This window comes from Amblyraja radiata, chromosome 6, assembly GCF_010909765.2.
Source record: "Amblyraja radiata isolate CabotCenter1 chromosome 6, sAmbRad1.1.pri, whole genome shotgun sequence".
Classification (NCBI taxonomy): Eukaryota; Metazoa; Chordata; class Chondrichthyes; order Rajiformes; family Rajidae; genus Amblyraja; species Amblyraja radiata.
Genome location: NC_045961.1, coordinates 104816018 through 104833517, shown reverse-complemented (window position 1 = coordinate 104833517; position 17500 = coordinate 104816018). Strand labels below are relative to the sequence as shown.

The window sequence follows — 17500 nt, the reverse complement described above, 5'->3', positions numbered from 1 at the left end:
AAGTTAGGTCTTTATTCTTTGGAGCACAGAAGGTTAAGAAACATAGAAACATAGAAATTAGGTGCAGGAGTAGGCCATTCGGCCCTTCGAGCCTGCACCACCATTCAATATGATCATGGCTGATCATCCAACTCAGTATCCCGTACCTGCCTTCTCTCCATACCCTCTGATCCCCTTAGCCACAAGGGCCACATCTAACTCCTTCTTAAATATAGCTTGTAATAAGGGGGGGGGGGACTTGATATAGAGGTCTTTAAAATGATGAGAGGGATAGATAGAGTTGACGTGGATAAGCTTTTCCCACTGAGAGTAGGGAAGATTCAAACAAGGGGACATGACTTGAGAATTAAGGGACAGAAGTTTAGGGGTAACATGAGGGGGAACTTCTTTACTCAGAGAGTGGTAGCTGTGTGGAATGAGGTTCCGATGGAAGTGGTGGAGGCAGGAAGGTTCGATTTTATCATTTAAAAATAAATTGGATAGGTATGTGGATGGGAAAGGAATGGGGGGTTACGGTCTGAGTGCAGGTAGATGGGACTAGGGGAGAATAAGTGTTCGGCACGGACTTGTAGGGCCGAGATGGCCTGTTTCCGTGCTGCAATTGTTATATGGTTATATGGTGTGTACGCAAAAAGACAGTAAGAGATGCTTTTGTATGACGTGAGATGTTACAGAGATTATGTTGGAGGGAGTTGAGAGGGGAAAGGGAATTTTGAAATGGGCATTTTGACCTGGACAACACAAGCAAAATGGAAAACAAAACATTCCTAGGCTCTTTGACTGCGGTCTTCCTCGGCGTTATATCTAATCCCTCCGAATGTCTGTGTAGACGCAGATCATTGGAATCAATATTAAATGATCTACATTAAGGTGACATCTTTCCGATATACGGCATTTGAAGGGTTTTTTAAATTTTAATTTCGAGTAACTAGTTTCATGTGCCTAGCTCCGAAACGGGCATTTCTGCTACAAGTGAGAGTATCTGCGATTTACTGCCACCATCACCACATGGTAATTTGGTAGGCAAACCCATATTCCTGCAAGTTACAACACTGTGGGCTATTTAACAAACGCTGCAATGCTCTGAATACCCATATTGTACCATAGCCCATAGACAACGTGGCCGCACGCTGACTCTCGCTGCAAATTATCATCGATGTTGCCAGTCACCTGTCCGCACCTCATATTCATGCAAAGTGATCTCGTATTCTCTCTTTTCCAGCTCTGACCAAGGACTCAGTGAAGTCTCAGCACGATTTCATTTTGTATAGATATTGCTTCGCCGATGGAGTGATCTCAATCATTAATTTCAGCTTTATCTCAGAAGAAAAGTGGCCCAGTCACCTCTGGCCCACAGAACCTCTCTGCAGCTACACCGGCTCACCTTTCTTCCAGTTGATTTGTTCAGTTTTTGGAGTCGGCATATCATCATGGCTCACCACGCATTCGAAATCATCCCCACTCAGCCAGTCACGAGTTGAAATGTTGACTTTGCGCTCTACGATATCTGCATGTCCTGTGGGCTGGATCTCTGATTCCAAATGTACCTTTTCGTGGTTCCAAGATACTTTGATACCATAAGGTGCACCGGATACCCGACAGGTTAATGTTACGGTCATCTCCATTAACTCTTGTTCAACAGGTGGAGGAAGGATTGTAATCTTCGGTTCACCGCAGGAATCATCAACTGTGGCACAATAATTAATGTGAACATAAGCATTTGCAGGAGTAACCGGGATCGAAGGTTTACACCAATCATCTGCCCCCAAAACTTGAATGTGTACATGACCCCTTCTGAGTAGTGATTCTGTGAACATGGGCCCTAAATCGTCATGAACTGACTTTTGTCTCTGTGCGACACAATAAATGAAATGGGAGATGGCATCATGGGCTAAACCGCGATATGCACTCAATGCTGGAGTGCTGTAACTCACACCACTTCATCCAGGGACCCCGACAGTCCTTTCAGATGAGGCAGAGGTTCACTTGCACCTCCACCAACCACTGTATCCGCTGTTGTAGATGTGGGTTCCTGTACATCGGTGAATCAAAGCGCAGACTGTGGAGTTCGTTTCGTTGAATACCTTCGTTCTGTCCGCCTTGCGCTAGGCCAGTGATTCCCAACCTGGGGCCAAATGGCACGGCAAATTTCAGGGGGGCCACAGAAAAATGTTGGCATTTAGGGGGCCACAGGTTCAATGAAGGGGGCCACAGAGCTACCACCCTGTTGCTTCCTAAATTTCAGTTCTAATAAATTTAAATCTATGTAGTTGAAATATTTTTGATGTTTGAGGAATAGAATAAAAGAGAATATATGTGCAATTAATAGACACTGATATTTTTATGGAAGGTATTATAATATTGAAGTACTTTTTTTCCGCTAATAATGTCAGGGGTCACAGAAAAATTAAAAGATCCCAAGGGGGCCATGAGCTAAAAAAGGTTGTGAATCACTGCCCTAGGCCATCACCAGCTTGCCAAACACATTAAAACCCCGCTCCATTCCCACACTGTTCTTTCTGCCCTGGGCTTCCTCCACTGTGAGAGTGAAGCTAAACGCAAATTGGAGGAACAACACCTCATATTTCGCTTCAGCAACCTAGAACTCAGAGGAATCAATATTGCCTTTTCTAATTTCAAGTAACCTTTGCATTTCATCTCTCTCCGTCCACCTCCCACCCTCATCATCCGAATAGTTTCACTGCGGTCCTGTTTCGTTTCATTCTGTATCTACTCGTTATCACCATTTCTAGAGCAACAACGGACCAATGTGGCCTCGACCTTTCCTTGTTCATCTTTGCTGGCTTTGATTTGTTCTTTTCATACCTTTCATTCATTTGTTTGTACATTCTCATACCTCTAGTTTCCCTCTCCTCTGATTCTAAGTCGGAAGAAGAGTCTCGACCCGAATCGTCACCTATTCCTTTTCTGTGCAGATGCCTAACCTGCTGTTACTCCGGAATTATGTTTCTACTTTCGGTGTAAACCAGCATCTGTACTTCCTTCCTACACATAGACTTTCACAATGTCAGTGAAGTACTACCACCGTGAGCGCTAATGTTTACACTAATATCCCGAGACATACCACGGATGTATTTCTTACCTGGAGATCTACTGATGTTTTGGCTTTTCAAATCTTTTTCATGGTTGACTTGGCAGGTATAGACGGAACCTTTGAACCACTCTGTAGCTGGGAATGTCAACTGGCTGGTCGCCGAGAAGTTACCGTTACCGTTCACCTGGAAGGCGGGAGAGGTGACGATGCCAGAATCCAATGGTTCGCCATTCTTCAGCCAGTTCACAGTAAATTTCGCTGGAGTGAAATCGTTGACCAAACACACGGCGATCGCCTTTCTGCTGCGCTTGATTTCATCAAGGGCACTTATGGTAATGGTGATGGTAGGGTGATGTACCTCGCGGTCTGAAAGAAAATAAACTTCATTGGAATTGCTCATAAACTATCGTCGATTAATAATGACACCCAATATTTTGACCAAAAAAACAAAAACAACAAAAAAGATTATTTCACTTTTTCTGATTAAAAGTACTTTTTGGACTTGGACTTCCCGAGATGCTGCTAAATTCTTTGTTTATCGCGGTACATCGAGTGCTGGTAAATGTGGACATTATAGCTCGGTAAGTCGTTGTCACAGGGATGTGATGGGCCGACTTCTGCTTTTGTTCTCTACGACTGTGTCTGTGCTTTTAATACTCTTGATAATGTTCTCAACATGATGCACTCAGCCGCTTCGATTGTTCGCGAGGTAAAATGTAACCTATCTATGGATAGATCAGTTCCTCACGAATTATATGGATGTGCTGGTGATGATAATACATTAATCAGCTCTTTTCAAGCTCTCTACAACCACATTTTTGTTTTTTTATGATTTTATAAATGGTGAATTGTCTCGATATTTGAAGCACCGCCTTTCGTTCCGTCACAAGAACGAACGACAGTGCTTCCGTATTATGAATATCGCTCTCGCCCCTCGGTGCCAGGAAACAAAACTCACCGTTTTATCGTAACAACAACAGCAGATGCAAAGGGCTGGAATAATTTGGCGGGTAAGGCATGTGTCACTTTCTATTGAGACTTTAAGCCTTTGGTAGTTAAATTGAGAATGGAGTTTCATCAGTGTTCCAGCTGTGGTTTCGGGCAGGTGCTGTTTGTGCTGCTGATCTTTGGCTTCTCCTGGCCTGTCTGCAGGAAAACAAGTAGAGGTGCTGTCGCCGAGGGAGGACGGACGGAGCCGCGGCTCGAGAGACTCGAGAGACTAACAGAGACTAACAGAGGCAAAGAGGTTTGCCACGCACTGTAGATATAAAACAGAGGCAAAGAGGTTGGCAAAGAGGTTTGCCACGCACTGTAGATATAAAACAGAGGCAAAGAGGTTGGCAAAGAGGTTTGCCACGCACTGTAGATATAAAACAGAGGCAAAGAGGTTTGCCACGCACTGCAAGGGAGCAGTGGACCAGACAGGAAGAGCGGACGGAATTACCACTAGACAGCCAAACCAGTAGGTAATTTACGGCTGGGGTGAGTACTTTCCCATTTATAGGAGGTAGGATTATATAAATAAGGGGTGTATCAATACAGTAGGGGATTCTTAAATAGGACCAGTTAATTATTTATATAAGATGGGCGGTCAGGAGATGTGCCAATACTGCGAGATGTGGGAATTTGTCGACACCATTGATGTAGAAGATCCCTACAGCTGCAGTAAGTGTTTGAGGCTAGAGGAACTCCAGCTCCGCATTGATGAGCTGGAGACCCAACTTCATACGCTGCGGTACATCAGGGAGGGGGAGTATTACCTGGATGTTTTGTGCCAGGGGATGGTCACACCGACCAGTTTAACTAATTCAGTAGGCAGTGAGCAAGGAAAGGAAGGTGTGGCCATAAGCGAGGCAGGTAGGGGGAACCAGGAGGAGATGCGGCAGGAGCCACAGCCCTTGTCCCTGACGAGCATGACCGAGGCTCTTACTCAATGTAAGGACGGGATCAGGGGCTGTGGGAGGGATGAGCAACCTGGCTGCAGCACCGTGGATCAGGGGGCCATTCAAGAGGGGGGAGTTAGAAGAAATGCCGTAGTGATAGGGGATAGTATTATTCGGGGGGTAGATAAGGTTCTCTGCGGCCAGCAGAACATGTCCCGAAGGCTGTGTTGCCTACCCGGTGCTAGGGTTAAGGATATCTCTGCGATGCTGGAGAGAAATTTGCAGTGGGAGGGGGAGGATCCAGTGGTCGTGGTCCATGTGGGGACCAATGACATAGGAAGGGCGAGGAAGGAGGATCTGCTGAAGGAGTTTGAGCAGTTAGGGAATAAATTAAAAAGCAGAACCTCGAGGGTACTGATCTCCGGATTGCTACCTGAGCCACGGGCCAAATCGGCGAGGGTACGTAAAATTAAAAAGCTGAATGCGTGGCTCAAAGACTGGTGTGGGAATAATGGGTTTGGTTTCTTGGGCCACTGGCACCAGTACTGGGACAGGGGGGATCTGTTCTGTAAGGACGGACTTCACCTGAACGGTGCTGGGACTGGGGTCCTGGCAAATCATATAACTAGGGCAGTAGAGAGGTCTTTAAACTAAGTAGCGGGGGGGAGGTATCAAGGGGGGGAATAACGGCAGGGGTAGAGGAAATAGAGCAGGGTATCAGTGGGGAAGCGGAAAGTCAAAATGTGACAGGAGACATAATGGGTGAAGATAAAGCTCTAGATGTAAAAGGGGCAAAAACGGAAGGGTAGTAAAAATCATCTGAAAGTGCTTTATCTAAATGCACGGAGTATTCGTAATAAGATAAATGAATTAACGGTGCAATTAAGTATATATAGTTATGATATCGTGGCCATTACGGAGACATGGCTGCAAGGGGATCAGGACTGGGAGTTAAATATAGAGGGGTACTCGACAATTAGGAAAGATAGACAGGAAAGAAAGGGAGGAGGGGTGGCCCTTTTAATAAGGGAGGGAATAACGGCAATAGAGAGGAAGGATATTGCATTGAAGGATCAGGATAGTGAAACAGCTTGGGTACAGATAGAGAATAACAAGGGGAAAAAAACACTAGTGGGTGTAATTTATAGACCTCCAAATAGCTGTGACGCTGTTAGTCAGAACATAAATCTGCAAATAGTTGACGCATGTAAAAAGGGAACTGCTGTAATCATGGGGGACTTCAATTTTCATATTAATTGGGCAAACCAAACTGGGCAGGGTAGACTAGAGGAAGAATTTATAGAATGTATTAGAGACGGGTTCCTAGAACAGTATGTCACAGAACCGACAAGGGGGGAGGCAATCTTGGATCTGGTCCTGTGTAATGAAGCAGGATTAATTAAAAATGTCATAGTTAGGGACTCGTTGGGAACAAGTGACCACAATATGGTCGAATTCCATATTCAAATAGAAGGGGAGCAGGTTGAAACTCAGGCTAGGGTGCTTAGTCTAAATAAGGGGGATTATGAAGGTATGAGGACTGAGCTGATCAAAGTTGACTGGGATAGCAGACTCAAGAATAAGACGGTACATGAGCAGTGGTGTACGTTTAAGGGTCTACTGTATAACCTTCAAGAAAAATTTATTCCTATGAAGAAAAAAAGGGGTAAGGGTAAGAACAGTCAGCCATGGCTCAGTAAAATTATAAAGGATAGTATTCGGCTGAAGGCAAGGGCATATAAGGTAGCCAGAGATAGTGGGAGGGTAGAGGATTGGGAAGCATTTAAAGGTCAGCAAAAAATAACTAAGAGATTAATTAAGACGGGGAAAATAGACTATGAAAGGAATTTAGCAAACAACATAAAAACTAATAGTAAGAGTTTTTATAGCTATATAAAAAGAAAAAGGGTGGCTAAGGTGAACGTTGGTCCATTGGAGGGTGAGACTGGAGAGTTGTTGGTGGGGAACATGGAAATGGCAAAGGCATTAAACGAGTATTTTGTATCAGTCTTCACCATAGAAGACACAAAAAATATTCCAACGTTGGATAAACAGGGGGCGGTAGGAATGGAGGAGCTAAATACTATTAAGATCACCAAGGAGGTGGTATTAGGGAAATTAATGAGACTGAAGGAGGATAAATCCCCTGGGCCTGATGGATTACATCCAAGGGTCTTGAGGGAGATAGCGGTGGGGATTGTGGATGCATTGGTGATAATTTTCCAAAACTCCCTGGAGGCAGGAACGGTCCCAGTGGATTGGAAAATGGCCAATGTAACACCTATATTTAAAAAAGGAAGTAAACAGAAAGCGGGTAACTATAGACCGGTTAGTCTAACATCGGTGGTGGGTAAAATGTTAGAGACAATTATTAAAGAAACACTAACGGGGCACTTGGATAAACATGACTTCATCGGACAGAACCAGCATGGTTTTGTGAAGGGGAAGTCCTGTTTAACGAATTTGCTCGAATTCTTTGAGGAAGTAACAACCCGGGTGGATAAAGGGGAACCGGTGGATGTGGTATACTTGGACTTCCAAAAGGCTTTTGACAAGGTGCCACATAAGAGACTATTGCTAAAAATAAAAAATTATGGAATTGGGGGTAATATATTAGCATGGGTAGAGGATTGGCTAACAAATAGGAAGCAGAGAGTGGGGATAAATGGTTCATACTCGGGATGGCAACCGGTAACTAGCGGGGTTCCGCAAGGGTCGGTGCTGGGACCCCAGTTGTTCACAATTTATATAAATGATTTGGAGGAGGGAACCAAGTGTAATATATCAAAATTTGCGGACGATACAAAAATGGGAGGAAAAGTAGGGGATGAGGAGGATAGGAAGAGTCTGCAAAAGGATATAGATAAGCTAGGTGAGTGGGCAACAACTTGGCAGATGAAGTTTAATACTAATAAATGTGAAGTCATTCACTTTGGGAAAAAAAATGATAGGGCAAGTTATTTTCTAAATGAGGAGGAGCTGCGTTGTAATGCAACGCAAAGGGATCTAGGGGTATTAGTACATGAATCACTAAAAGTTAGTATGCAGGTGCAGCAAGCAATCAGGAAGGCCAATGGAGTTTTGGCCTTTATTGCTAGGGGGATTGAGTATAAAAACACGGAGGTCTTGCTGCAGCTGTACACAGTATTAGTGAGACCACATTTGGAATACTGTGTACAGTTCTGGGGTCCATACTTAAGAAAGGATGTACTAGCCCTGGAGGCAGTGCAGCGAAGGTTTACAAGATTAATTCCTGCAATGAGGGGATTGACATATGAGGAAAGGTTAAGTAGGCTGGAACTCTACTCTTTGGAGTTTAGAAGAATGAGAGGCGATCTCATTGAAACATATAAGATCGTGAGGGGCCTTGATCGGGTGGATGCACCGAGGATGTTCCCAATGATCGGGGAAACTAGAACTAGGGGACATAGTTGCAGAATAAGAGGGGGCTCTTTTAAAACTGAGATGAGGAAGAACTTCTTCACCCAGAGGGTGGTTAATTTATGGAATTCACTGCCCCAGGGAGCAGTGGAAGCAGAAACTTTAAATATATTTAAGACTAAAATAGATGGTTTTTTAGCTGCCAAGGGGATAAGGGGCTACGGGGAGAGGGCAGGGATATGGACCTAGGTATGGTTAGTATAGTAAGACCTGAGTGATCTCCTGGACAAGTGTCGATCGCCTAGATTGGGGTCGGAGAGGAATTTCCCGGATTTTTTTCCCGAATTGGACCTGGGTTTTTATCCGGTTTTTTGCCTCCCCCAGGAGATCACGAGGTTTTTGGGGTGGAGAGGGGTGATAGCGGTATAAAGGGGAGGGTAGTGTCTTGTGTTCTGTGTCTTGTGTCTACTGTTTGTGGGTAAGTGTGTCTGTTTAGTGTTCAGCCATGAGCGAATGGCGGTGCGGGCTCGACGGACCTGGTGGTCTACTCTCGCACCTACTTTCTATGTTTCTATGTTTCTATGTTACATGGCATCTGTGGATGCAGCCACACTTTCACATCACCATATCGACATGAATTGTCTGTCTTTGACTTGTTGGATCGAGGAGCTCAGATGAGCGTTCGACAGTCAGTGTGACATGAAGAATAAAACCGAACAGGGCACATTAAGTCAAGTACTTATCTCCAACTGTCAAATCCCGCGGATTATATGGATTGCATCATGGCCTGTTTCGGGAACATCCAGGAGCGGAAAAGGCTGCAAAATGTTGTGACCACTGGCCAATCCATAACCGGCTCGGACCCCCCATCATCAAAGGGATGTATCGGAGTCACTGCCTCAAGAAGGCAGCCAACATCATCAGAGACCCACACCATCCTGCCCACACACTCATCTCACCACTGCCATCGGGAAGAAGGTACAGGAGCCTGAGAACTGTAACGTCCAGGTTCAGGAACAGCTTCTTCCCTACAGCCATCAGGCTATTAAACACTACAACCTCATATGCTCTGAACTACAATAGACTATTATTATTATTATCATGATTGCACTGTTATTGTTTGTTTTGAGTATGTGTGCATGTATACATGTAAAAATGTAATTGTTCTATCTGGGCCATAGGACAATAAAACATTCTTGACTCTCGACTCTCAACTCCACCCTCGGCCTCGCGCTGCACCCCAACACGAACCTGGTACTTTCGCTACATAGTCTTTTTGGTCATGCTGAACCACGCAGAAGATGTCGCCTCTCCCTGCCTCCGCCTCGGTGATGGTTAACTCGCTGCTCCGGGTGTAAGTTCCCAACTTATTGAACACTGCCGGGTAGTCCTTCACTCCGGTGGTCAGTTGTTTATCATCTTTCTTCCAAGAAACACTGGCGCCCGCAGGGGAATAGCCCAACGCCAAACAACCATAGGTGAACGAACCACTGGAGCCGTGATCCTCACAGGTGAAGAGAATGAAGGGGCTGGGCGCGGATGGAGCCGCTGCAAGGCAAAGGCCACATGAATGTTAAACTCGTTAACCAGTTTTCTATTTCATGCAACTTCACCTGAGTATCATCAACTATTAGCTAATCATTCCGCCTTGATCCCACCTTGGAAAACATTGGCTGAAAACTTATTGGGGTGCCAATATCTGCCAGTTACTGTCCATATTAGAGTTGGAAATATATCGATAGGCCTCCAGTATTAATTACTGTAAAATTCCCAGGGTTTCTCAGGAATGCTCAATACTCAGTGGCTATAACTAACGTTGGCCTATGGGTTACAATCTCACCAAACTCCTTGTTGCAACTGGGGATGATGGAGTAAGGGCGGAACTACAGGATACAGTGTAAACACATGTGAGAGCCTCGTCTATGGTAAAAGTGGGGAATACCCGCTCCCTAAAGAATGAGGACCTCGGATATCCTGGTATGGAACAACTCATCTTGGGAACAGTTGTGCGGAGACGGATGAATTTGGGAGTAGGACAGAGCCTTTGCAGGAGGCAAGGTTGGAAGAGGTGAAGTCCCGATAGCTGTGGGAGTCCGTAGATTTGCAATTTATGTCAGTCGATAGTCTAACTCCTGCGATGGAGATGGTGAGATCAACAAAGAGGAGGTATGTGTCGGGGATGGACCCGTTGAATTTGATTATATGGTCAAAGTTTGTAGACAATGAAGTCGATGAGTTCTGTCTGGGTACAGGATGAAGAGTTCGGGGATAGGGGCCAGTCTGTGTCAGGGGTTGTTCCATGTACCCAACTAAATGGAGATCGGTGAAATGATGTGCAATGTTGGAAACAACATTTTCTCTGCTATTTGAATTATAGAACAGGTATCCCACTAATCCGTGAACAGTGGGAATTGGAATCAATGGTTCAAAGGAGGGTTTGACTGACGTTCAAAATTACATTAGCATTTATTTAATTAAAATTGAATAATTTAGGTAGGTTTCGCTTGGGCCACTGTGCCTGCCCATGGCGAAACTTTTGATTTGGTGGGAGAGGGAAGAGTTTTTGTTTTATAAATGGTTCAGAGATTATCTGACAAAATTACATAAAATGGAAGGGTAACGAGTTTTCCATGTCGGGCTCCCGAACATAATTTGGGAGAAGACAAAAATAAACAATCACAATCTTGTTCGTGAAATTTGGCCTTAAATGTGTCCATCGAACGAAACCAACTAAGGGGGTGGTTGGGATTGAAATGGTAGCTCTGTTATTTAACGACAAATAACACACTTAAAATGTCACTTTTTTCTGTATTTTGTTGTCCCATCACTCACGAAAATATACCGATCATTTGTATGCCGACAGTAATTGCAAGTAAATTCCGAAAGACAAACCGGCCGACAAGAACATTACATTCATACCAGATTAAACACATGTATGAGATTGCATTATAAGGATTAAAAATAACTCTCTCAATATAATATCTGAATTAATAAAGGTTATGTACCACAACTTCTGGAAACTAAATGTAGCATGTAAATTGTAAGAACATGTAAATACTTCATAATTAAATAAATTGGCACAGGTTTCAATGTTTGGCTGTGTGCACCATTGCCTTAATGAATTCAATAATACGCCATTAAAATTAATGTTTATGCAATGACGCTCAGTTCCGTTTCCAGCATCTTTAAAACGAGTTTACGTTTACAATGTCATCGGCACTGAAGAACGAATGATTAACATTGTATCTCTGTCCGATAGGAAACGAATAAAAAATATACCAATTATAAATTACAACCTGCAATCTATTAAAACAATATCTGAGTTTGCTTCGTGACTTTAACAGGAAAAGGTTTTAAGTCATATAGTAGTCTACGTTTAATAGTGAAAATGCCCAATGTTGCTAATTCAATGTTTTAATTAAATAAATGCAAATGTAAATTTGAACGTCACTCAAACCCTCCCCTAAGCCATCGATAAGCACTATAACATCCACCCCGACCCACCCGGGTCAATCACCCAGGTCATTTAACCTGCAAACCTGCACTCTTTTGGGTTGTGGGAGGAAAACTGAGCACCAGTAAGAAACCACAGGGAGAACGCACAGTTCTCGCAGCCTGCACCTGATTTCGGGAACGAAGTCTGGTCTCTGGCGCTACAACTTGTCATTCGGCTCCCCTCTATGGGATTTGTCTTTCGCCACAGGCTGCGTGACCCTCTAGGCGTTTGCAACATTTACTGTTCCTATTTATGATTTCTAGTAATATATTCTTATTTTTATTTTTAAACATATATCTTCTTTGCGTTCATTGAAATAACAAAATCGGACACGTCATACAACAGCAATACCCGGTCGCTGCCACTCGAATTGAACGTACAAACACGTCAAACTGCGCAACAATATCGTCTCCCACAATGACCGGCTGAATCATACCGCCGATGGGATGAATCGCATAACACAAATTTGCTGAACCTCCACAAAAATCCAAATATCTCTGTCTAAAGACCACCGAAATTCATTGTTCCAATGACCACAGAGCCAATCATTGTTGAAATAAAGATGAATAACACAATACACGTGGATTAACATTTCCATATCATGTGAATTTCCTTCAGTTCCTCTGTACCCCAGTACACCCGGTACATTGTCATTCTATAGGTACTCAAAATTGCTGGAGAAACTCAGCGGGTGCAGCAGCATCTATGGAGCGAAGGAAATAGGCGACGTTTCGGGCCGAAACCCTTCTTCAGACTCTCATTCTATAGATCGCGTTTCACGGATTTTGCTTTCTTAGCTTTGCTGTAACATTGGTTCACATGGCCAACTCATTGTACTTTAAGATAGACAAAACAAGTTGGAGTAACTCAGCGGGAGAGGCAGAGTTACTCCAGCTTTGTGTCAATCGGCAGCATAAATCAGCATCCACTATTCCTTCCTATTCATTGTACTTCAAGATATATAACTGCGCAATTAACCCTGACCCTTGCACTTCTGTGTTTTGCTGCAAGATATTTTTACTTCTTCCATGCAAGTTTTGTTAGCGATTGGATTAAAGGTGGCAAGGCGATTCCACCAATTAATAAATACACTTTAAAAACGTGACCATTTTACACCCAGGATTTATCAGTTTGTCGTTTGTTTCATATGCGCTGAGAAGAAACAAACTGAGACCAAGTACCTGCTGTTGATTAGAAAATACAGTTCGATGCATCTCAGATCAAGGACCACAACAATCTCAAACAATTAGAAAGCATATTGAAAGCAAATTGATGCAAAATTTTCCACTAATTTGGAACTAAACCGCATCCACTTCATAGTCAAAGGATCGAAAGTCATAGCACATAAGGCGTTTAAATCGGCAATCTCACTGCAGCAGAATCACATTACATTCTAAAGCAACATCGATCCAACATTGCAATGAATGGGTAATTAATGTAGAAGAACAATTTAATATAATTATTGGAAATATAGGTTAAAATTACAACTGGATACATCTAGAGACTGAATAGGATGAGGTTTCTTACCGTTGGTTACCGTCACCATGGTGCCTCCTCCCCAATAGTCAAGATAGTCACGGTGTTACATTCTATGGGTTTCTTTACACAATAACATGATCTGCACAAGGCAGGCAAAAAAAGAACAAAAATCCTGTAATTATTCGTATTTCACATCTAAAGCAAATGCCTTATTGCTCTTTGAAAACAATGAATGCATTAAAAAAATCATTTCCAACAATAATCACATATCACGGCGCCGTGTATTAAACAGGCAGCGAAAGGTGATAAGAATCATCTACATATAAAATATAAATTAACTCAAGTTACCTCTACAATAAAATGTGCGGAAATATTCCGGGACATGTTTATGCTCCTGTTGTATGAAATATTGAATTGAAAATATCATATACTGGCCCAGATCACAGTATTATAGGTTGTGGATGTTTTTGTATTGGTAGGAACCGCTGTGCCAGTATACACAGTGAAACATGTCATGTCAAATACTTCGCTCTTCAAGAACTGATGCATGTACAGCTAACAAAGGATGTCCCAGGGCACTCTTCGCTGTCACTTGTAAAACTAAACGCTGTTCTTCTAAAGCTCATATAAAATAACGTTAATTGGTCTGAAGACAGTTGGACATTTCTCAAAATAATCCATGTAACTTTAAGTGGTGAGAATTCATTTGAATTTGCTTCACACGGCCTCTCCTACGGTGCTTGTAGGTTGGAGCAGGATACAACTAGGTGTCCAGGTTTTTGTACGGGGAAGTCGCTGTTTGCAGCACCGTGACCCCATTTCGCACAGTAATAGACAGCGGTGTCTTCGATCCTCAGGTTCCTGGCGATCACGGTGAACATATTATTCGAATTGTCTGTGGACGGAGTAAATCGGCTCTCTATCCCCGGAGCGAAGTACTTGGTGTGAGACGGCGTGCGGTAGGCAAGCAGCCACTCCAGCCCCTGCCCGGGGACCTGACGGACCAAATACATATAGTCGCTGCTAAGAGTGGACCCGCTGGTTTTACAGTTCAGTGTGATGGAGCCTCCAGGAGTGGCGGTCCCTGTCTTGGGCTGAGTGAGAACGACATCGGAATGGACACCTGCAAGTTAAAAAAAAAGGCATGAATGGCGAGGATAAATTATTGACCATTAATCCCCCACTCTAATTATCAATAGGAAATAAAATGGGAGGGTTCTAGAGTGGGTAGAAGGGGAATGGTGTAGGGGATATACCACTGAGAAACGCGTGAGGAATTTGTCCAACTCATTACTCACGGACTATTAACGCCAGGAACAGACTGAGTGAAACCGCCGACATCATCCCGCTGGGAAGTGTGACCCGGTTGTTTCTGTACAGAACCTCGCAACAAACCAACTGCAAGGAAGTTGGACTTCGGCCCATCTTAGAGAGAATTAAATACCCGGTAAAAGAGGGCGTGGCTGTGGGTGGGACCAGTAAACCGAGTGGTGCAGCGGGCGGAGCTGAGACACGGCTCCAAACTCAACAGCAAGATGGACTCACGCTATCACATCTATTAACTGATACACATGCACACGAGGTTAATAAAACAGCGTGCTCTTCCGCCCCTTACACAATATAAACTCACGGTATAGTTGTAAATAAGATGGTTGAAAGATTGGTTTCATAGTGCAGTTTTATCGTAAAATATGTTCGGAATTCCTCAAATTTATATTAAAATGCTTCGTGGTGTGCGTGTGCTTGCGTGTGTGAGAGAGAGAGCGAGGAGAGAGGAGAAAAAATATTTGAGACAGTTGGTACAGTGAAATGTGTGGTCACCATACAGCCATACAGATAGAATGTCAATATCGAGATTGGTTACAAAAAAGGCAGTGGAGGAAATTGATAACAAAGCAAACACAAAATTCTATAAAAATGTCATGAAGAGATCGGAAGGAAATTAATGGATGGCATAGTGCAGGAGGGGAATTGTAGATCTGTGGAGTGATTGGAGAAATGATCGGCATTAGGGATGATTCATGTGGTGTTGATTTTCAGATGCTGCTTCCAAAGAGCACAGAAACATAGAAACATAGAAAATAGGTGCAGGATTAGGCCATTCAGCCCTTCGAGCCTGCACCGCCATTCAATATGTTCATGGCTGATCATCCAATTCAGTATCCTGTACCTGCCTTCTCTCCATACCCCCTGATCCCTTTAGCCGCAAGGGCCACATCTAACTCCCTTGTAAATATAGCCAATGAACTGGCCTCAACTACCTTCTGTGGCAGAGAATTCCAGAGATTCACCACTCTCTGTGTGAAAAATGTTTTTCTCATCTCGGTCCTAAAGGGTTTCCCCTTTATCCTTAACCTGTGACCCCTTGTCCTGGACTTCCCCAACATCGGGAACAATCTTCCTGCATCTAGCCTGTCCAACCCCTTAAGAATTTTGTAAGTTTCTATAAGATCCCCCCACAATCCTCTAAATTCTAGCGAGTACAAGCCGAGTCTATCCAGTTTTTCTTCACATGGAAGTCCTGACATCCCAGGAATCAGTCTGGTGAACCTTCTCTGTACTGCCTCTATGGCAAGAATTTCTTTCCTCAGATTTGGAGACCAAAACTGTACACAATACTCCAGGTGTGGTCTCACCAAGACCCTGTTGAATGAAGGCACATTCTAACCAATCAATCAATGAGCATATTTGTTGGATAGTGTTTCAATGATTCAGACTGCACTGGTAGGGAGGATGGTGTAGAAAACTCTAATAGAGATATCTGAAGAGATATCACTGTACTCACTCTATACTCATGACTGCGTAGCCTGTCACAGTGCCAACTCCATCATCAAGTTCGCTGACGACACCACTGTTGTGGGACGTATCACTGATGGGGATGAGTCAGAGTATAGAAGAGAGATCGATCGACTGCCCATATGGTGCCAGCACAATAACCTGGCCCTCAACACCAGCAAAACCAAGGAATTGATTGTGGACTTTAGAAGAAGTAGGATGGGGACCCACAGTCCTGTTTATATCAACGGGTCGATGGTTGAAAGGGTCAAGAGCTTCAAATTCCTGGGCGTGCACATCTCTGAAGATCTTTCCTGGTCTGAGAACACTGATGCAATTATTAAGAAAGCTCATCAGTGCCTCTACATCCTGAGAAGATTACGGAGAGTCGGTTTGTCAAGGAGGACTCTCTCTAACTTCTACAGGTGCACAGTAGAGAGCATGCTGACCGGTTGCATCGTGGCTTGGTTTGGCAACTTGAGCACCCTGGAGAGGAAAAGACTACAAAAAGTAGTAAACACTGCCCAGTCCATCATCAACTCTGACCTCCCTTCCATCGAGGGGATCTATCACAGTTGCTGCCTCAAAGAGGCTGGCAGCATCATCAAGGACCCACACCATCCTGGCCACACACTCATCTCCCTGCTACCTTCAGGTACAAGGTACAGGAGCCTGAAGACTGCAACAACCAGGTTCAGGAATAGCTACTTCCCCACAGCCATCAGGCTATTAAACTTGGCTCGGACAAACTCTGAACATTAATAGCCCATTATCTGTTATTTGCACTTTATCAGTTTATTTATTCATGTGTGTATATATTTATATAATGGTATATGGACAAACTGGTCTGTTTTGTAGTCATGCCTACTATGTTCTGTTGTGCTGAAGCAAAGCAAGAATTTCATTGTCCTATCAGTGACACATGACAATAAACTCTCTTGAATCTGGGATCTTGAGTTATCTGAGGAGATAGATAGAAACAGTAGTTACCGGATTTGTGAGGAAAACATGAGGAGTATTGAAAATTTTAATGTGCATACGGGCAATTAAAGTTTCCTGCACTCCAACATAGCATTTTTCTTAAACTTAAAGCACACGGTATTGGGAGATCAGTATTGATGTGGATAGAGAACTGGCTGGCAGACAGGAAGCAAAGAGTAGGAGTAAACAGGTCCTTTTCACAATGGTAGGCAGTGACTAGTGGGGTACTGCAAGGTTCAGTGCTGGGACCTCAGCTATTTACAATATATATTAAAGATTTGGACGAGGGAATTGAATGCAATCTCCAAGTTTGCGGATGACACAAAGTTGGGGGGCAGCGTGAGCCCCCCAGCTTCCACAGTTTAAGGATAAGGGGGAAATTATTATCTAAAAGGTGGCCGATTAGGAAAAGGGGAGTTGCAACGAGACCTGGGTGTCATGGTACACCAG

General features: G+C 43.7%; 1 protein-coding gene and 1 gene segment (V, D, J or C); both read right to left on the bottom strand.

Annotated features, from left to right (window-relative positions):
* LOC116974745 overlaps nt 1-13387 on the bottom strand; it is a 58865-nt gene extending 45478 nt beyond the window's left edge. Inside the window, exons 1-4 of the mRNA XM_033023458.1 lie at nt 13343-13387; nt 9571-9867; nt 3104-3421; nt 1385-1687 (exon numbers count right to left, since the gene is read on the bottom strand). Coding sequence (XP_032879349.1) covers nt 1385-1687; nt 3104-3421; nt 9571-9867; nt 13343-13361 — 937 coding nt within the window. The 5' untranslated portion in view covers nt 13362-13387. The remainder of the gene's footprint in view (nt 1-1384; nt 1688-3103; nt 3422-9570; nt 9868-13342) is intronic.
* Nucleotides 13388-14010: 623 nt separating this feature from the next.
* Nucleotides 14011-14701, bottom strand: LOC116974672. The segment is given in 2 exon segments: nt 14011-14417; nt 14593-14701. Coding segments are annotated over 2 exon segments (438 nt in total).
* Nucleotides 14702-17500: the final 2799 nt, after the last annotated feature.